A 20,774-nucleotide genomic window follows, 5' to 3' on the forward strand; every position below is an offset into this window, starting at 1 on the left:
AAAGTTGAAAACAAATTTTTAATAACAAGAAATTACACAGAAGCCTCACCAACTAAACATATGACATATTTCAATATTTGGTGTGTCCACTCTTCGCTTTTTTAAAGCTTCCATTCTTTTCAGGAGAACTGCTATCCACACCTCCAGAGTTCAGTCTTAGAAGTTGGTTGTATTTCTGCTTCTCACAAACACATTCAGTGATGTTGAGATCCGGACTCTGGAGTGGTCAGTCCATTGTACTGAGAACACCAGCAGCTTCTTTGATTTGCAGATTCTCGTTTTTCCCCCGTTTTCTTAGCAACAATTCCTAGGTGGCTACACGTTCTTTCAGACCCATTGTGCTGTCTTCTCACAGTAGAAACTCTTATGGATTAATCAGACCAAGAAGCGAGATTTGAGCTCAAATTTACAGCCATATTTCAAGGACTACGGTTTCTCTGATGGTGATGACTGTTAGGAGTCCCATTTTCTCTGTATCTTTTAATATTTTTTGCAACACCTGTTTTTCACCTATTTTCCTTTGCCTTTACTCATCCTTATGCAAGCGGACTGTCTGATATCTAATTCCTGAAGGGATATAGTTTTCCACACTGTTGTACTGGGGTCCAGCTAACCTTAGACATTGGCACTTTTTATCTGAAAATTATTTATCACAAAAAATCTACACTTTTAAAAGCTTTCACTTTATGACACCCAGTGGAACAAATGGCACCATGTACAATGTTAAATAAAGTTGTTGGTGATTTTTTTTTTTTTAAAGGCACAAAGTGTAAGTAGGTCATGAAGTTAAATATTACCTACGTTGCTTACAAGTGTGTGCATTGATATTTCCACTAGATAAATTCCATTAACCACAATGAGAAAATTCAGTAAGAAGAGACATGCATAGTTTGCCGAAAACACTCAAAGAGATTGATTTGGTTTGAACTGGCTTTCAGTCCAAGACTTTTTATTACTAATAAAATGCTATATCTCGGTTACATTCACGTGCACAATCAAAAGCGACAGGATAATTACTACATGATTACCATTATTTCTGGTTGGCTCATATTTATTGTATGTATTGCATATTGTATGTACATAAAAGGTATTTGGCTGCATCTGTGACCTGTACACACCAGAGAAATAGTACAATAGCTACAGTTTCAGTGTTTCAATAAAAACATATTATTTGAATTTAGTACAATGTCTAGCTAAAAGGCTGCCCTTAATTACATTTTGCACAAAGAAAACAGCAGAAGTATGAATGTGGAACATGCTGGGGTCATTATTTAAAATACATGGAAGAAAAAAACAGCAGGTCCAAAAGAATGTGTTTGCTGCCCCCTACAGTCGAGAGCAGCAAGTACACAATCCACACTGTTCCTTACAGTAGTGCTACCAAAGACATAATGATCACTGCATTGTCATAAATCAGCTACAAACAATAAACATTATTTAATTATTACTGCAGCTCATCTGGTTATTCTAAACGAGCTTCTCTAAAACTACCAGACTCAGCTGTCATTCACCCATAATAATCAGCACTATAGTAGAGCAAAATATTTGGACTATAAACACGTATTAATAATAATAATAATAATAATAATAATAATAATAATAATATACATGGACAATAGCTTATTAGATACACATCTATACTATGTACATCTGTACTATTGGACAATCAGGCCAACCACAGAGACACTTTGTAGATTTACAATTACTGACTGTAGCCCAGTTGCTGTTTGTCAATTCTATCCCATCCATCAATGATGAACCACCAATGTCCAGATATTATTTGGATAGCTGAGTATTTTCAGCACATCAGTGGTAGTGGTATGGTAATGTGTGTTACACTGGTACAGTCACGTGCATCAGTATCACAGCTGGGTTAAGGACAGTCCACCAAACAAAAAAATTCGAACACAGGTGGTTCTTTGGTCAGAAACTGACCACTGTTGAAGGCTTACAGGATAACACACTACACATAGAAATAGCTATAGCTTCTAACTGTACACCAACAAGGCACATCAACAATGTAGATGTGTCTAATAAACTGTATAGCTTAACAATAATTTTTGCACCTGACATGATCAAAATGGCCACTAACTGCAGGAATAAGGTAGACATAGCCCAACTCAAACTTACATAAGACAGCTTTCGTAGTTCTTTACTGATTCACATTTGATTATTTCTGCAGTTAAATAAAGTGCATACCGGCACCATATTTTGAAAAAGGAGAGTGCATGAAGGCAGACATCAGTAAACAGAGTTTAGTTAGTAGTCCATTTAGTCCTTTAAAAACGTAAACCTGAACCATAAAACAAAGAAGACATTGAAAACATTGTAGGCATCGAGTCTTTCTTAAAGAGAAGCTCAGATGTAGATGTCCGACTGTAGAGGTGTGCTCTGAGGGCGGTTGGGTCGCTCACGTCTTTCTGCTTCATAGCGAGCCCGCTCGTTTTGGTAGCGCTTGACATTCTGGAGTGTTTTAAAAGTAAGGAAGGACCCCACTGCATATAAAATGGCAGTTATGATTCCAAACAACGCCACAGCTGCATCGGCACCACCCACTTTACAGTTCATCCAAGTGTATCCGTTGCGAGCATAAAGTCGCTCTCGCTTCACACACACATCTGTTGAGTTCACACTGACCACAAAGTGCAGATACAAACCCACTGCAACCACATAGATCACAGCTCCTAGCAGCTGGAACACAAACTGACCAATCAGAAGCTTCCATGGGAGCACATAGGCAGGCTTATTGCCAGACACCACGAATAAAAGTGAGAGAACAGCAAAAGTGAGGCTGAAGGCCACACCTCCATACACTCCAGGTGCTCTCATTTGTACAAACTGCATGTCCAGGTCACGCACCTGTTGAAGTTCCACCCCTTCAAATGGGATGAGTGTGTTTACAAAGCTTCCACCAAAGTTCATCGCAGACATGCCTGATAACGTCATGTATGCAGCCACGATGCAGAACAGCACCAACACATTGGTCAGAGTGGCACATATTAGCACAATACCTGAAAAACACAACATACAAAAGCTTACAGATGGACATATATAGGTCTGTATTTCTCACAAGTTATTATAATTATGAGCTTATTCTTGTGCACATGTGTAAAACAAAGAAATTAAGTGGTATGTGTGTAACTAACTATCTAAATGAACATTTCTTTATCAAATGAATTCAAGCAATGACTATTATGTGTTTAGTAGAACCGTTTCAACCGTGTTGGATCCCAAATTGAGTGGGTTTTTCACAAAGTGATTTTTTTCTTGGTTGTACAGGTAAGAGAAAGCTTTTTCAGAGAGTGCTTGTGTATAGTATGCTTCACCCTGCTATAACCTGAGAGTGCCCAACTAGTCAAACCAGCTCAGAAGAAGGAAAAGGGAAGCACGAGAGTATCATAGGGCGTGGTCTGTGCAAGGAGAGAAACTAAATCTGTGCATCATGTGCTAAAAAGACAATTACACTATACAATTACACCTTTTTAATCTGAGGTAATAAATTACACGACAGGTGATAAGGAACATGATGAAGGCAATAAGGAATAGATACCATCAACTCCCTGTAGCCACCTTTGTACTCCCCCTTACAATTTATACATGTTTTCGTGTAAATACCCACCCCTCCTGGAGCACATGTGTGTACACTTCGACTCATGTTCTTCTGAAGGGACTGTCCTTGTATGTCTAGAATGGGATGAGGAGCCTCTGGGGAAGGACTGCGTAGAGGACCTGGTGGAAAACAAGTTATTTGAGGGGCAGTAATGATGACAGCATTATTAAAGTTCATTGAAGCTTCTTTCTGTCGCTGCTGTGCAAAGAAAAACATGCATCTTCATTTATGTCAATTTTTGTTTTTCTACATTTGAACTTGGCAGCTTCCCTTTATATCATGTGAACATTTCTAATGATTGGACCAATAGAAAGGCTCCAAAATCACCTCAAATAAAACCCTTTTACATTAAATTACATTAAAAGTTAGGAAGGTTTTTACCTTCACCTATAAAGTTACTATTTTGGAGCTACTCGTCTTTCTTTTGGACAGCGTCGCTAAGCTCTTTGAAACGTGGCAAGGCTGAAAGCTCCTGCAGAACAGTCAAGTGCATTTCTTGCATGGATGAAAACGAAAGCTAAATTTTTCAGTCATTACAGTACAAACAATGTAAATGTTCCCTCAAAGGTACAACAGTGGTTTTAATGTCCCAATTATGTACCATAAATAAGTTTTACCTTTTCATAACATAATGTTTTAAAACAGAACATAAAAATAAAAAGCTGTACCCCAGAGTCAAGAGGGGTCCTGCCCCAGTGACAGTTTCATACCTTTATCTCTGAGAGTGTATAATAAAACATCGGAGGAAAAAAAAAGGTTGATGACCTCATTCAGAATGAATTCTTAATGGAGGAGTTACACAGAGTTGAATTTGAAGGGCTAGTCAGTGAAGTTTTGCACACCCCACACACCTGTGGCTGGACGGTGGTCTGTTACTCTGGTCTCGTCGTGTTCGAGGCTCCTTCCTTTCTCCGTGTCCTCCTCCGTTCCTGTCCCTCTGCCCCCGCGGTCTTCTGGGTGGATCACTCATAGCGAAATGACTGCAGTAAACAGTAATTATGTTAAGTCTCCATGCTACGCTTTGCTACAATTACACTGCTCTCTCCACGAGTGAAACCACAGAGGCAAAAAAGTCAAAGTCACCTGACAGGACAGCCAGGAAAGCGGCCCAAAAAGTTTACCTTCCGAAAAAACCTACAGGAGAATGAAACCTAAAGCGACTCAAACATAATTCAAGCCACTCGATAACTCGAGTTAAAACTGGCCATTAGGGCCAGTTCTTCCAAAAAACTATTTGGGCCATTTTTCTGAGGCGGCGCTTCAGAAACATCTGAAAGCCAGACCCACCGACTGCGGATTCACCTCGTAAACCTGCCACAGCACTTCTCTACAACCCCAGCACTGTGTTTAAAAAGTAGCCCAAAGGAAAGAGAATGGTAACTTACTACTTTAAAGCTGGTGTTTCACATTTGTTTCTCTTCCCTCTCTAGGCGGCCGTTTTCAAGCAATCAGGAATCTCGCTCGACCGCTTTCCGGGATCTCTCGCGACCTCCGCGCGAAGTCTCGATCACGTGCCACACCTGGAGCGAGGGGGGCGGGGCTCAGGTGGTGGTGAGGAAGGAACGGACAGAATGCTGTGGTGTGGGGAGATGGAGCCGCTTATCTGGAGGGGTTTGAATAGTGCAGCCTTTGTGTTGGACAGTCTGGTGTCCACAAGAGAGCTCTCTCTGTTTTGGGTTACGTCAGAGATGCGACAGAGGGGCCTCAGCACTGGGGTTAGTGGAAAAGGCCGTGAAAGTGAAAATGGGGTCGTTTATATGCGGGTAGTGCGAGGCCGAGACACATTATTCTGTCCACCTTAAATGGTGCAACAGTCAGGCGCCGGTGTTGTGCCGAATTCCGCAGCCCTGCCGAGAGATGCACCCCCCACGGGAGCGTGCGCGCGCGCAGTCTTTTGCTCGAAAGTGGAGGCAACCCGCTTTTACTTTATATAAATCGGTTGGAAGAACGTCGCTTTCGTTTTGATCAACAACACAATAAAGCACCGTTTGAAAGAATGGGAATACAGATGTTCTTCTAAAGTAGTGACTCGTAAATAGTGATATAAATGTATAGTGTAGCCCACAAACACCGCTGCTTACTTATTCTAGACGTAGCAGTCTGCATTGACTTGTACGCAGCAAAACGTGTACGCTGCTATTTGTCAACAAAATATACATATGAATTTCACCTGCTTATTGCCAGACAGTTCAATGCACAATATGACTTGATATGAACTATAAAAATGAATGTAACTTCACCACAAGGCTGAACGCTACAGACCAGCACCTTAAACAGCAGTGTATGAAGCCATACCACGTTAAACCACACTGAGTAAAATGGTAGACCTGTATATAAAGACAGGGATGTGTTTTCGACACGCATTAGTAGAGATGAAATGGGTGACAACTGACTTCTGGTGTTTGTTAGCAATACTAACATAGCAGCTCCAGTTATAAACTAAAGAAGCAAACTTTCGTCTTGACAGATCAATTACATATTCGGGGTAAGGGCACTTTGATTTTTGTTGAACTGTCCCTTCAATTACACTAAACTGAACGCTGAAGCTGTTTTCCATCACATTCCAGTTGGAATTGCACCTTTTTGGAATAGTGCCTTCTTGTTTTACACCTTTTGTGTGTAAAAACCTTTGTTTGAAACAACACAGTACAGTAAGACCAACTTGCAGGGAGCAAAACTAAACAGTCATGAGTTGAAATAAATAGTACACTGTAATAAATTATGGCAACAAGTGACATGTAATACAATTGATTTTACTTACCTAAACTTTGATTAAAATGCATTAAATAAGAACTCAATTTAAGCAAACATTAAGTAATTGTATTTAGTAATAGTATGCCACATTGAGTTAATGTAGCACACAAATGTTGAGTAAATACAAATTCATTTAACAAGGAAAATTTTGTAACAGCTACCAGGTGTGTGAGCAAAGTTACTTTACATTTATACTCAATATCTGGTTTATATTTAGTACACTGTTAGTATGACACATTACAGTATTTTATTGCAAAGTTCAATTTTACAGTGAATTACCGGCAGCTGTGGTTTCCAGAATTTCATTGCAAAAAAGTTCAGTACAGCCCATAAGGAATTACAATTAGTTAGCATAGATTTTAGCAGCCAACTACTTATAGTAAAATACAACGGAAACACCAAATAACACCATTTACAATCCAAGGTACAGTCCATACTGATGGACTTCCAAGAAACTTTTATTGGATGATTCAATAAAATGTCCAGCATACTCACAAAGCTATGTTGAGACGATAAAACAACGGCATATATATATACACACACACACACACATACATTATATATATATATATATATATATATATATATATATATATATATATATATATATATATATATATATATAAATAAAGGCTGATCAAGAATAATGAGTCACTGAGACCGATGCTTTGCTTGAGCATGATGCCCACACAAAGACGAACGCAAGGCTGTAAAACATAAAACATTTGGTAAAGATTTAAAAGACCAGCTTCAACAACTGAGACAGATAGAGGCACATTTGTAAAAGCATTCAACCCTCTTGAATCTAGTGAACATGCTGCTTTTATAGCTTGGAGATATTTTCCTGGCTTATTCTGGAGTTGGTAATCAGCGAGAAGCAGTGCAGCTAAAATACACAGCTTCTTATAGTTGTTGTGTAAGAGAGGTGTAAGTAATTTGACTAAAAGCAGAAATACTCTTGGTTAAATATTACTTGTGAAAAGGTATTCAGCCAACATTTGTACTTCAGTCAACAAGCACCCTCCATGAGAAAACATTTAAAAACGTCACAAAACTCTTCTTTCTCAAAAGGTTATTACAGTCAGTCAACAGTCGTTCGTGACAAACACATATACTAATGCCTATTAAGTTTAAAACACTGACTTCAATTAAAGACAGACATATTCATCTTAGAGGATTACAAATGTAGAAAAATGAGCATAAACAAACAAGCAACATGCCAGAGAAAGAGAGGTAAATAAATGCTGCTTCCATACCTGAGAAATGCTGGTGGTAGATGTAGGAAATGTGTAACTACGTAACTGCAAGAAGAAAAGATATGGTTAAGCCTGAAAATAGTGACATGAGGAGAAGAAAGAACGGATTTCACAAACTTTGGAGTGATATAGCGTTAGCTAGGATAGTTAGCATGTAAAATCACTTGGCAGCTAGTTACCAAATAAAAGCTCAGTTGACCTTATTAAGCTGATGCTTTAACTGTACCAGTCACTCGACATGTCCCCATTAGATGTATGTGTTTAACCTCTAAACTCGTGTGAGAAAAGCAGCGAACATGCTCTGTGGTGTGAGCCCGTTGGCCTGCTGGCCACCAAGCTAACCTAATAGCCCCACACACCACAGACCGCAGTTGGTTAATTAGCTAACCAAGTTCTAGCTAACCTACGTTGGGTAAGCTAGCTTAGTTCGTTTCTCCTTTTCTGTGATTTAAACACCAGTCAGTCTCTCGACGTCTCCCGTTTAGATCTGAGCCATTCATGGTCAGCACAGGTTACCCGGAGTGAACTGGTCGTCCAGCTGGGCTGTTAACTTAACCTAAGCTTGTGCATACGTAGTTAGCTAAGCTAGCTAGGTTATTTATTTAGCTAACCTACCTAGTAACTCTAACAATTAACGCTATGTACAATAGTTTATTATACCATACATTCAACACCGTCTCACTTTTAAATTGTAAACACACAGACACACACATATATATATGAAGGCTGATCAAGAATATTCAGACTTGACCAAAGATGCTGCTTAACACAGGACAGAGTCTCACATGGACATGATGTTGGAAGTGTGCACTGCCATCAGTCCTGCATGAGAACTCACATACTGTCCATCAGATGTTCACGAGGGACCTGCAGGACCATCTCTGTAGCCAGAAAACAAAAACAAAGTAAAAGTTAGACTGATGCTTTGCTTGAGCATGATGCCCACACAAAGATGAATGCAAGGCTGTAAAAGATAAAACATTTGGTAAAGATTTAAAAGACCAGCTTCAACAACTGAGACAGATAGAGGTACATTTGTAAAAGCATTCAACCCTCTTGAATCTAGTGAACATGCTGCTTTTATAGCTTGGAGATATTTTCCTGGCTTATTCTGGAGTTGGTAATCAGCGAGAAGCAGTGCAGCTAAAATACACAGCTTCTTATAGTTGTTGTGTAAGAGAGGTGTAAGTAATTTGACTAAAAGCAGAAATACTCTTGGTTAAATATTACTTGTGAAAAGGTATTCAGCCAACATTTGTACTTCAGTCAACAAGCACCCTCCATGAGAAAACATTTAAAAACGTCACAAAACTCTTCTTTCTCAAAAGGTTATTACAGTCAGTCAACAGTCATTCGTGACAAACACATATACTAATGCCTATTAAGTTTAAAACACTGACTTCAATTAAAGACAATTATAAACACTTTTTAAAACATTTTTTACACCGTAAAAATATCATCAGCTTAAACTCAGAAATTGAACTTACATTTCTGAGTTGAAGCTGATGATATTTTTACAGTGTAAAACATGTTTTAAAAAGTGTTTATAATACTCTGATTATTAAAGGCATCTTTCTATTGAAATCAACATTTTTAAGTCCTTATTTTCAAAAGACCTGCTGTGACACTTTCTTTATTCATTTGTTCATTTATTGTTTCAGTGTACTTGTTTTACTTTCTCTTTCCACAGTACTGTCTTCTCCAGAAGCTCTTTTATCCTGACTTCATCTCTAGCATCTTCTTCAGCTTCTTCTCTTCCTCCTTCAACAGCTTGTTTATCTCCTTTGTCTTCTTTTCCTGCTCCTTCCTTTCTTTCTCATATCTTCTCTTTTCTATCTCTAAAACCCAAAATCTCTGCTCCATCATGGCCTTGCAACTGGACATGGCCTCCATGAGTCCCTTTCCTCTCATCATCCTCTCCTTTTCTGCTCTCCACCTATCTCTTTCATTCAGCCTCCCCATCTTCACATTGATGATTGTGCTTTTCAGCAGGCAGTTCTCGTTCTCCAGGTCCTCCAGGTAGCTCTGCATGGCTACCTTCTGCTCTCTCTCCTCTTTAAGAGCTCTCTCGAGGTGCTCCCTGTCCACTTCAAGAGCACTCTTGGGCTGCTGTCTCTGCTCTCTATGAGCTGCCTCAGGTTTAGCAGTCATAGTGTTTGAACAATCCAACATGATTTCCACAAGCTCCAGTTTCTCCTGTTCTTCTTCATCAAGTGTGGATTGTTGCATATGATTGATAGCACTGCTTAACCGTACTAAGTGACTCGTAGCATGTCTGAGGAATGCTGCATAATGTCTATCCATTTTTCAGGACACTGCACTGAAAATGGCACAAACTCCAAGTAGTTCCAGTAAAACACTGAACAAAGTGCTTTCAACTCTCAGAGTAATGAGTACAACTAGCCTATCCATTCATGTACTGTATGCAGAAAAGCAGCCACGTTATGATGCTCTCAGCTCCAAACTTCACCCTGAGAATGTTGTTCATACACACACCACCTTTTTCTGCACATAGGATGAGTTGAGTTATTGCCAAACCGTTCTGATTTTGTTCCAAACATTGTTCCGTCCAGAGTTCTAATGTGTCTGAATGCCTTTGTACAAATTTTAGACACATATCACGGCTTATTATTTTTTTAGTAGATGAGTCTGGTGTGGGGTAACTGTTTTTCATGCTCAGGTTGTTCTGCAGCTGTTTTTTCAATGTTTTTGTTCTTATAACTATAATTGTACTGAGTAAACATATTGTACTAATACTGATTCATCTATTGTACTAATACTGAGTAAACAGAATCTCTCTCTCTCTCTCTCTCTCTCTCATGTGTACACACTATTGTCTCTCTCTCTAAAAAAGAGTATCAATCTTAGCACTGAGTTAAATATTTATTGTAATGTATTGTACTGAACGTATTGAAATGTATTGTATTGCACTGCACTGTGTTTAACTCTGTTTCTTTTCTGTAGATATCAACATGGTCTTTCGTTTCTAAGAGCATATAAGCTCAGGACTGTCTCTCTAATTAGTAACTAGCAAAGATACTTTCTCTAGATAGACAAAGTACTTTCTGTAAGTCACTCACACATTACAAAATGTTTTTTCTGCACTTTGCCTGCAATTACATATTTCCACTAGAGAGGTCTCTAAATCCCCAAAACCTACATAGTGCAGCTTTAAATCATGGTTCCACATAGACTTTCCTCCATTTAAACAAAATAACAAAACTCACCCCCCTCCCTGTAAAACTGCCATTCCTCTTTCAATCCTCTTTGACACAATGTAATATAATATGTGTATTATGCTTTAAGTCACCCATATTTTACATTTGGCTGACGCTCTTATCCAGTGCGACTTACAATTTGATTGTTTTACACAGGTAGGCGAAGGCGGTGTTAGGAGTCTTGCCCAAGGACTCTTATTGGTATAGTGTACGGTGTTTACCCAGGCTGGGCATTGAACTCCAGTCTACAGCGTAGAAGGCAGAGGTGTTATCCACTACACTAACCAACCACCATTTTAGATGTACATGCCAAGTTGTCTTGTATATGTTTGGAGTATCTCCTTTTCTATCCAGTTGTTTGAATGTATTCATTTTACATTATACTGTCTATCATAAATCCCGTAAATGCTGCGATACTCAGTGTGTGTAGGACAGCTGTAGGCCCTTGTTCTAAGCTAATGGCTTGGCAAGTTAAAGTAGTAGTTTGACAAAAAATGCACAGTTGAATAGCTTTGCTATCAACTATATTCCTCCAGCTAGCATGGTGCAAACTTAGATCAACACACATTTGCCTCAAACCGTCGTTAATTCATTTCAGATAAGCTTGCTTGTGTGGTTCCTGACACTGTGACATACTGTTATCCATTAAAGAGCCCTTATCAAGAAAAACTGATTTCCTCATTTTTAAATAAAGGGAGTTTGAAGTAATATGTAAGCATCGCTTAACAAGTTTCAAAATGTACCATTCACTACCTGGTCCATATATGGGCTGCAAAAACATTTCAGAAAACGTGTTGAATTCATTGTTTCTGTGACATCACAAAAGCCAACACATTCACATGTGTCCACCTGTTCAGCTTACGGCTGTTTAGCTCTGCACGTTCATATTAACGCTATAAGGAGTGTTTTATCTCTGGGTACTTTTTGAATGTAATGCGGGATACAGGGCAAACGAATGAATTATGACCATTTTACATAAAAGCACACAAATATTGTGCATTGACACTCAAGAGTATTAACCGATTCTACATTTGGGTTACGGGGACAGTTCAGCAAATTTGATTTTGTACTGGACTGTCCCTTTAATTGGCTAATTGGATAGATAGGTTTCCAGCCCTGCAAACTCCATGACCTAAAGCAGTCTCTCTGGGTAATGGAGAACTGTCAAAGCATGTGCTGAGTAAGCTGCACTCACTCCCACAGTTGTTCTTATAGTGTTTCTGTGTTTCAGAGCAGAGGCACTGAGGATTTAACTTCTGACTGCAGGTGAGAGGAACTAAGTGAATATGACTTAAATGTTTTGTGATCTCTATGATATTTGCACAGATTTTGGGAAGACATTGTTTGATGTTTGCTAAAGCCAGAGGTGTGTGGAGCAGCCTAAAGCACCACCCAAATAAATGTATTGTCATTTTAATGAAGTACTGATTTAATCAGCTAAAAGTAACTAATAAAAGATTATCTAATTCTTATTTCAACTCTTTTGATTACTTTTTTTTTCTAAATGAACCTCAGTAAAACATCTTATTACCTCCAGTAGGCCTATATATTTAGTATTGGGAACAAAGAAGAGAAGATTGTTAGGTTCTATTTGTGATGGAGCTGAGTAAAAAGGTAGTCCACTCGTTCTGACCAAATGAAATGAAACACAAAGGAAACTGTGAGCTGAAGGCAAATGAGATGGAACTGAGTAGAAAACCTCCTTTTCCTCACCAGTACACTTCAAATTTTTTTTGAGGGTACTCAGAACGACTAATCTAGGTGGCCATTTAAACCCGTAAACTAATTCTGGACAAACGTTTTTTTGTGTGTGTTTCTGCAATTATAGGAACATTTAGGTCCTGGAAGTAGAATTTTAACAAGAAGCATAGAAAGTATTTTAGTAATGTCTCTTCACATACAAACTGGTTGCTAAATATAATGAGCTAATGTAACTTGTGAAGCCTATTTTGGATGAAAATCCCAGTTAGCCCTGATCCACACCAATGATTTTAGTCTTCAGATGCATAAAAGGATGGAAGATCCTGAAATACAATGAGGTCTTTTCCGTGTTAATTCATTGTAATTGTAGTGGGAAATATAGTTATCTTTTTTCAAGTTGTTCTATAAATATGGCTGTCCTATGGTTGCATCCTTATAGACCACATGACCTAAAAGTTATTTTTCAAAGCTATACAAATCAACTTTCAATGGAAACATAAACTGGCCAAAGTACACATGGCCAAAAGCATTGGATGCCTAATCTAGGTGTTCCTGGATGGAAAAGCAAAGTAAATATAATATTTATTTACTTTTTATAATTATTTATAATTTTATATTTTATATTTCTGTATTCAACATTTTCTGCATCTCCTTGCTATACTGCGTTTAATTATTGTAGAGTTATTATTATTTAGAATTGCAAACAATTATGTATTCTTTAGTAATTTCAAATGTGTTCGGATTTAACTGCTAAAGCTAATATCAGGCCATGCTGTTTAGCAATAATGCTTAAAAACAGTTAACAGTTAAAAACATTTTTTCCCCCAGTTTCAAAAGATTGACAGCCAAAAGTGGTCACTTATTTTGACATGGTGAAACTGTGTCGGGGATTTCCAATTAACATTTTAAAATGGGGGGCGTTATATGTGCCTTTTTAACTGGCTAACTGTGTTCTATTGAGCTTCTCAGGTATAGTTTTGTGTGGAAAATGGATGGTGGCTTTGAGGACCTGGAGCTACGAGAAGCTCAGAGAGAATACCTGGACTTTCTGGATGATGATGTGAGCACCTTTCACCAATATGACTCGCGTTCTTCTCTTTTCCTTCAATTTTAAATTCACAATAAGCTTTAATTAAACTTTCACGTGCACACACACAAGATTCTTCTCTTTGTTTAGTCTGTCCTATTTCTTAGTGAGAGTCATGAGTATTTTGTTGTCTCGTATGCAGTTTAATCATGTCGCAGTGTGTGACCCTGCTTGAATGCCGTTTGTGTTTTTGACAGCAAGACCAGGGCGTGTATCATGAGAAGGTCAGAAACATGGTGTCTGAAGACCAGTCTCGCCTCATTGTCAACATTAATGACCTGCGGCGGAGAAATGAAAAACGAGCCAAGGAGTTAGTAACCCTGTCTGAGTTATTGGTCAATGTAATGTGGTGTCCTACTTTGATACAAGTTTTGAGGTACAAGGAAAATATTTCATATCCTCTAGCCTTCAGAAGTGTTGAGTTTGCAGCTATTTATCCAAGATGGAATCAGACTTCCTGTAAGTGTTCTCTCCTGTTTCCCTTCTAGACTGCTGAAGAATGCCTTCAGTGAGCTGGTGGCTTTTCAGAAAGCTCTGAAGGACCTGGTGGCATCCTTTGATGCAACCTATGCCAAACAGTTTGATGAGTTCCACGTTGGATTTGAGGGAAGCTTTGGGAATAAGCATGTATCCCCTCGTACCCTCAGTGCACGGTTTCTGGGCAATCTTGTCTGTGTTGAGGGAATTGTGACCAAGTGTATGTAACTTTCCTAAATGTATGTTTAATTAGAGGGCGAGTCAAGACAGGAACCATGCTGAATGCTTGATTTGATACCATTTTTGCACTGGACAAATTAATGCAATAATGTCTGCTACCCTACCCTGAATACAATGTTGTGTTGGTTCCTGCCCCCAGTTTTTGACTGTAGTCTTAAAGGGGCATTTTCAACAGCTGGCTTGTTTGTAATGCTTTGTAGTATTGTGTAGCACAGCGATGTGTCCTTCAGCCTCATCTGTTGGAAAAATCCCAATTTTGTATCCTTTATGTATCTTCAGCCACCAAGGTATCTGTAGAGGCTAATTAAATACGTATTATTCAGCTTCCAAGCTGTAATTTTAGCTAGCTTGCTTCATTTTGCTTTAGCAAGGATGGGGGGCACAAAATATTGCAAGCACTCTGTCTTCATGTATCCACTCCAAAGTTCCCACCACTTTCATGCTATATCCTCTGGGTTCTTTCAGTATTTAAATTAATTAATCACACTTATGATGCACCTGATTTAAGTCAAATGTATGCAAATAATTGAGTAATCAATGCAACCTATCAAATTTTACTTGACTATATAATCACATAACACTATAACCCTACAAATACTATATCTAGACTGATAAATTCCATACAGTTGAAAAGAGAAGCATATGTCAGTTACATTGGTCCTGCATTGTGCCAAATCCATCACAGAGCTTTAGCTAAATATTTAGGTTTTTCAAAGTTTATTTTTTCAAATAAATGTTACAGCAATAATATTTTAAAGTTTTGGTTTGGTTAAATGTTTGTTGCAAAGAAGTTTAATAATTTCCAAAATCAAACAAACAAAAGATGGCTTTTTGGCTAGCTTGCCCCTTTAATTATCAGTCGTACTGTTTTGTTTTTTAATAAAACTTTAGTTGAATGTGTTGCACTGTTTCAGGTTCATTGGTCAGGCCAAAGATCATGCGCAGTGTGCACTATTGTCCAGCCACAAAGAAAACCCTGGAGAGGAAATACACTGATCTCACTTCACTGGATGCTTTCCCTTCCAGTGCTATCTATCCCACCAAGGTGTGCCTGTTCTGGGTAGCTGGTCTGCTGTTTCCATGTACATTAAAATGAATGTTGAATAATTTTATCCTAGAGCTGATGCCACAGTGGTCTAAAGCTCTTTGTGTATGTGCAGGATGAGGAGAATAATCCATTAGAAACTGAGTTTGGGCTGTGCTGCTATAAGGATCACCAGACACTGACCATCCAGGAGATGCCAGAGAAGGCTCCTGCTGGTCAGCTGCCCCGCTCAGTCGACATAATTGCCAATGATGACCTTGTAGACAAAGTGAAGCCAGGAGATCGTGTGCAGCTTGTTGGAGTCTACCGCTGTTTACCTGCCAAGCAAGGAGGCTTCACCTCAGGAACCTTCAGGTAAACTACATTGTATAGATCTTCATCTTTTTTTTTTTTCTCCCCCTGCTGGCCCCCATTACTGCACTGAGCAAACAAATATAATAAATATAATCAAATGTTGCTTTACACGTTTCTATTTTTGTGCAGGACTATTCTTCTAGCCAACAATGTGAAGCTAATGAGTAAGGAAATTGTTCCCACATTTTCTGCTGATGATGTTGCCAAGATCAAGAAATTCTGCAAAACTCATTCTAAAGTAAGTAAGAGCAAGACAGATTTACTTGTCTTGGCAATTGTTCTCCCTTCACCTCAAAGCCAAGTGCAGATTTATCCATATGGTTTGTTTTGTGCTTCAGGATGTTTTTGAGCATCTGAGTCGATCGCTAGCTCCCAGTATCCACGGTCATGAGTACATAAAGAAGGCCATTCTCTGTCTGCTACTCGGCGGCAACGAGACCAACCTAGAGAATGGCACTCGCATCAGAGGAGACATCAACATCTTGCTCATAGGTTGGTACTGGGATTAAGTTTTGATCTTCAAACTTGGATGTTTCAAGCAGAGCTGTGTCCTTTGGTTTGTAAGACATGGGTAAGGATCCAGGAGCTTTTGGGGTACTTCCTCTCAAATGCACTTGGTTCTTTGTCTTGCTTTTAGGTGACCCATCAGTGGCCAAATCTCAGTTGCTGAGGTACGTTCTGTTCACAGCACCAAGGGCTATCCCCACTACTGGACGTGGCTCGTCTGGGGTGGGACTTACTGCTGCGGTTACCACAGATCAAGAAACGGGTGACCAGTATAATGTGTTTTGTAATAAGACAACATTGAGACTTTGATAGCATTGACTTTGTAGCAACTATATCACTAATGGTAAACCATCAAAGTTTTTACAAGCACGCAAAGTCATGATCAAAATGCAATTCAAAAGATGAAGGGAGAGTCCGGAAAGGATTACAAAGCCATTTTTAAGCTTCTAGGACATAACAGAACCACAATGAGGGCTATTATCTACACACTGAGAAACCTAGGAACATTTGGTCAATCTGTCAATTTCTGCAAAGGGTGCAAATCACCTGAGGAAAGTTCCAGGAGAACATCTAAAGAACTGCAGGTTTCTCTGGCTTCAGCTAAGGTTGGTGTTCGTGATTCAGTGAGAAGGAGAGTTGTCAAAACTAGACTTGGACAGTCCCTAAACCTTTTGAGATGTTACACATTGGACTGATCTGTCTATAGAACTTTTTGGACAAAATTCTCTTCATCTGCCATAAACAAGTACTGTTTGAAATCTTTTTAATCTAAAATACATAAAACTCACATTTGAGTGGCTAAAAAGAAACTTATTTATATTGCAGTGGCTTTGTTAAAGCCCTTATTGGGAGGGGTTGTATGAATTAGATAAGGTGTTTCTTTATTTCAGTGCTTTGGTTTGAAGATAAGTCTCAAGTCACATCGATCTCCATCCATTTCTCAGGTGAGCGCCGGTTAGAGGCAGGTGCCATGGTTCTTGCTGACCGAGGGGTGGTATGTATCGATGAATTTGACAAGATGTCTGACATGGATCGTACAGCCATCCATGAGGTGATGGAGCAAGGGAGAGTTACAATCGCTAAAGCTGGGATCCAGGCCAGGCTGAATGCTCGCTGCAGTGTGTTGGCTGCTGCTAACCCAGTCTATGGAAGGGTAAGATATACTGTTTGCAGATTATGCTAAATATGGTTTTCTTAGTTCTACAGCTGGTGCTTTAAAGTGGGAGTTCAATGGGAAATAGTTTCTTACAGTGCTTAGTAAATGACAATAGAGTGGTTTGGTCTTGTTGACCTAGTTTTCATCTTTCACCCTAGTATGACCAGTATAAAACCCCTATGGAGAACATTGGTCTACAAGATTCCTTACTCTCTCGATTCGATCTGCTCTTCATCGTTCTTGATCAGATGGATGCAGATAGCGACAGGGAGATCTCTGAGCATGTGCTGCGCATGCATAGATATCGACCACCAGGGGAGCAGGAGGGAACAGGTAATTGATTCAGTTTGATCTTTTGATTGAGACAGTTTTCAATATGGACCTCCTTGGCCACTGTCAAAACATGTATGATGTTTTATAATTTGGCTGTACATTTTCCACATTACATAATTTACCACGGTTTGCCAAATGACCCGGTCAATATCTTGAGCCTAACTGGTTTGTGTGCACCAATAGCAATGCCTCTGGGCAGCACTGTGGACATATTTGCCACAGAAGATCCGAACATCACTGAGGCAGCAGAGCAGGAACTGCAGATTTATGAGAAAAAGGACAATATACTCCATGGTCACAGGAAGAAAAAGTAGGTCAAAAGTGGTTTTGATTGACTCCAAGTATTACCTAATACATAAATGATTGGCTGTCCTGTGCTTCATGGGTGGGGGGTGGGCGCGGTTGGGGTCTGGGATGAAACACTAACTTTTGTGTGAGTGGGTGGGGCTAAGCTGCTGTAGGCTAAAGACTGAATTCAGGGTCCATTCAGATCAGTTTTAGAAATGTTTCAAGATTGGTGGGATTAAACAAATCAGTGTGTCATCTTGATTTGGCTTGCAGGGAAAAAGTTGTTACCATGGAGTTCATCAGAAAATATATCCATGTGGCTAAGCTAGTGAAACCAGTTTTGACCCAGGAGGCTTCAGACTACATAGCAGAAGAGTATTCCAAACTCAGAAGCCATGATCAGGTCAACAGCGACTCAGCAAGGGTGTGTACAGAGGACTTTTACTTTTACATCTAAACCCATTTTCATTGTAGTTTCTAGATGATTATTCAGTGACCCATGACTTATAAACCAAGAAATGGGAGGAAAAAGTTTCTGTAATTGTTGTTGGTATTACTTTCTTACAGACGATGCCAGTGACTGCTCGTGCTTTAGAGACGATGATCAGGTTAGCCACAGCCCATGCTAAAGCTCGCATGAGTAAAACCATTGACTTGGGAGATGCAGAGGTTGCTCTGGAGCTCATGCAGTTTGCCTACTTCAAAAAGGTAATTTATGAAAAGATCAGTGATCTGAACTAAACATTTATGTAAGAGGACACCACTTCTAATACTTATTGGTGTCCTTTGTGTAGATTCTGGAGAAGAACAAGAAGAGGAAGCTTCCTGAGGACAATGCTGACTCTCAGATGGATGGTACTCAGAGTGAGGAGACTCGCAGCCAGAGAAGTGTCAGGTATAATATTGGGAGTGAGTTGTAGAGCGGTTCTGGTGTTGCATATGGTATGTAGAACAGTAGTGCCTTAGGTATGAGGTAATTCACTGACATGATAAATGGCATCATCCACAGGAAACGTTCCCGTGTCTCAAAAGATGACATGGATTCAACAATGGCAGAAGATTCTGATGACCCTTATGACTTTGCAGAGAATGAAGACAGTGAGTAAATAAACTTACTTTGTTGTCCTTCACCAATCACTTATCTCTAAAGATCTGCAGTATGTTTTCACTGTTAGCCATGGCCTATGCACTCAGAAAAATAAAGGTGCTAAGTGTCCACTTTGCAGCAATGCCATAGAACAGTCTTATCCATAATGGGTGGTGTGGCTATGGGTTTTCATTCCAAACAAACTGGAGCACATGTTCAATTTGTCTAGTTAGTTGATATTGGTCTCTTCATTGATTTACATGAAGTGTACATTTGCTCAGTTGCAATGAAAACCTGTAGCTACACCACCCTATTGTGGATAAGATTGGTATGCACTGCCATAGCAGAACCATTTCTTAAAATAAGGTGAGTGTGAAGAATCTTAAGTGGTTTAAAGAACCTCCACATAATGTCAAGGCCCAATTGGTATAGAACCTTTACATTATGTGAAGAACTTTTATAAGCCTTTAAACTCTTTCAAACCTAGTCCTTTAGGGGGCCAAAAGTGGTTATTCTATAGCACATGCATCCAACCCTGGTCTGGCAGGGGACCCCCTGCCCTGCACACTTTAGTGTTTTCCCAGCTCCCAACACGCACACTTCATCATGAAGGGCTTATGAAATTAGCTGATTAGTTGGATCAGGTATGTTGGAAGCAGGGGAGACACTAGGTCTAGGGTTCTTCAGAACCAGGATTGAAAACCACTGTTCTATGGCATTGCTTAAAGAACACGCTTTAAACAGTAGAGAGAACTTTTAATGGATGGTTCTTTTAAAAGAACAGTGTCTGGAAGTGATATGTGAGCATGAAGACCCTTTTGATAACAGTTTAAAGAACATCAAAATGTAAAAGTTCCATACTTTTTTTTTTTTTTTTGTGTCCTAGAAATGTTCAAATCAATAACCCCTTAGGAACCTTCATGTTTAATAGTGCGGTTTTTATCTCTGATCAGCTCAATCCAGTCAGAAGACAAGACCACCATCTCAGAGGATCAGTCAAAAGAAAAAAACTGACATCAGTCAGGACAGGTATAGTCCTCTAATTCTCTCCAGTGTCCTTCACTTACATTCCCATATTCCCCAGAGCTCCTACAATCTTTTTCTCATTGCTTTGAATATGATCTTAATACTTTGGCTTTCCTTCACCATTGACCTCTTATAGAATTAAGGTTTTCAAGGCTGCACTGCTGAAAGCCTTCAAGGTGACCAGGTCTCAGTCTGTGGCAGTTCCAGAGCTTCTCACCCATATTAACAAGGGTCAGTCTGAGGAGTTTGACCAGCAAGAGGTGAACCTGCTGCTGGAGCGCATGCAGGACGATAACCAAGTCATGGTGTCTGAGGATGTGGTCTTCCTTATTTGACGCTGAAGGAAGTGTAAAAGAAAATTTGTCTTCGTTTTGTTTAGTTGTGTTCTGTACTTCTGTCCATAATATTCATGTTTGTCATTCTATTGGTCACTAATAAATAGCTAGAGCACTCATATCTGACTTTTTCTGGTGTTTGAAGGCAGGAGGACACTGGAGTCGTGATTATTTTATGTATATTAAAAGATTTAATAGTTCAAATTCATATACAAAATAATTTGGCACAAGTACTTCTAGGGTATTTTGGTCATGGTTCATTCCATTGTAGTGTGAGCTGACTAGCAAGTTCTGTTAAAA

General features: G+C 39.3%; 2 protein-coding genes across 4 annotated transcripts; one reads left to right on the plus strand and one right to left on the minus strand.

The window, feature by feature from the left end:
• Positions 1-912: 912 nt before the first annotated feature.
• si:ch211-191a24.4 (uncharacterized protein LOC100150331 homolog) lies at positions 913-5,247 on the minus strand. The gene is made up of 4 exons (XM_017687703.2): positions 4,996-5,247; positions 4,462-4,590; positions 3,620-3,729; positions 913-3,011 (listed from the first exon to the last, which is right to left on the minus strand). The coding sequence occupies exons 2-4, from the start codon at positions 4,578-4,580 to the stop codon at positions 2,359-2,361; spliced, it is 882 nt and encodes a 293-aa protein (XP_017543192.1). The 5' UTR covers positions 4,581-4,590; positions 4,996-5,247; the 3' UTR covers positions 913-2,358.
• Positions 5,248-11,978: 6,731 nt separating this feature from the next.
• Positions 11,979-20,593, plus strand: mcm3l (MCM3 minichromosome maintenance deficient 3 (S. cerevisiae), like). Of its 3 annotated transcripts, none has more exons than XM_017689176.1 (18): positions 11,979-12,104; positions 13,501-13,599; positions 13,824-13,936; positions 14,115-14,323; positions 15,258-15,388; positions 15,504-15,742; positions 15,872-15,980; positions 16,081-16,234; positions 16,380-16,511; positions 17,194-17,402; positions 17,564-17,738; positions 17,922-18,048; positions 18,300-18,450; positions 18,594-18,734; positions 18,821-18,921; positions 19,036-19,124; positions 20,067-20,142; positions 20,276-20,593. In XM_017689176.1, the coding sequence occupies exons 2-18, from the start codon at positions 13,528-13,530 to the stop codon at positions 20,472-20,474; spliced, it is 2,427 nt and encodes an 808-aa protein (XP_017544665.1). In that variant the 5' UTR covers positions 11,979-12,104; positions 13,501-13,527; the 3' UTR covers positions 20,475-20,593. The 3 variants fall into 3 exon arrangements, with proteins under 3 accessions (XP_017544665.1, XP_017544660.1, XP_017544671.1); XM_017689171.1 differs by having other exon boundaries at positions 13,509-13,599; XM_017689182.1 differs by having other exon boundaries at positions 13,509-13,599; positions 17,654-17,738.
• The last annotated feature ends 181 nt before the right edge of the window (positions 20,594-20,774 follow it).

This window comes from Pygocentrus nattereri, chromosome 4, assembly GCF_015220715.1.
Source record: "Pygocentrus nattereri isolate fPygNat1 chromosome 4, fPygNat1.pri, whole genome shotgun sequence".
Classification (NCBI taxonomy): domain Eukaryota; kingdom Metazoa; phylum Chordata; class Actinopteri; order Characiformes; family Serrasalmidae; genus Pygocentrus; species Pygocentrus nattereri.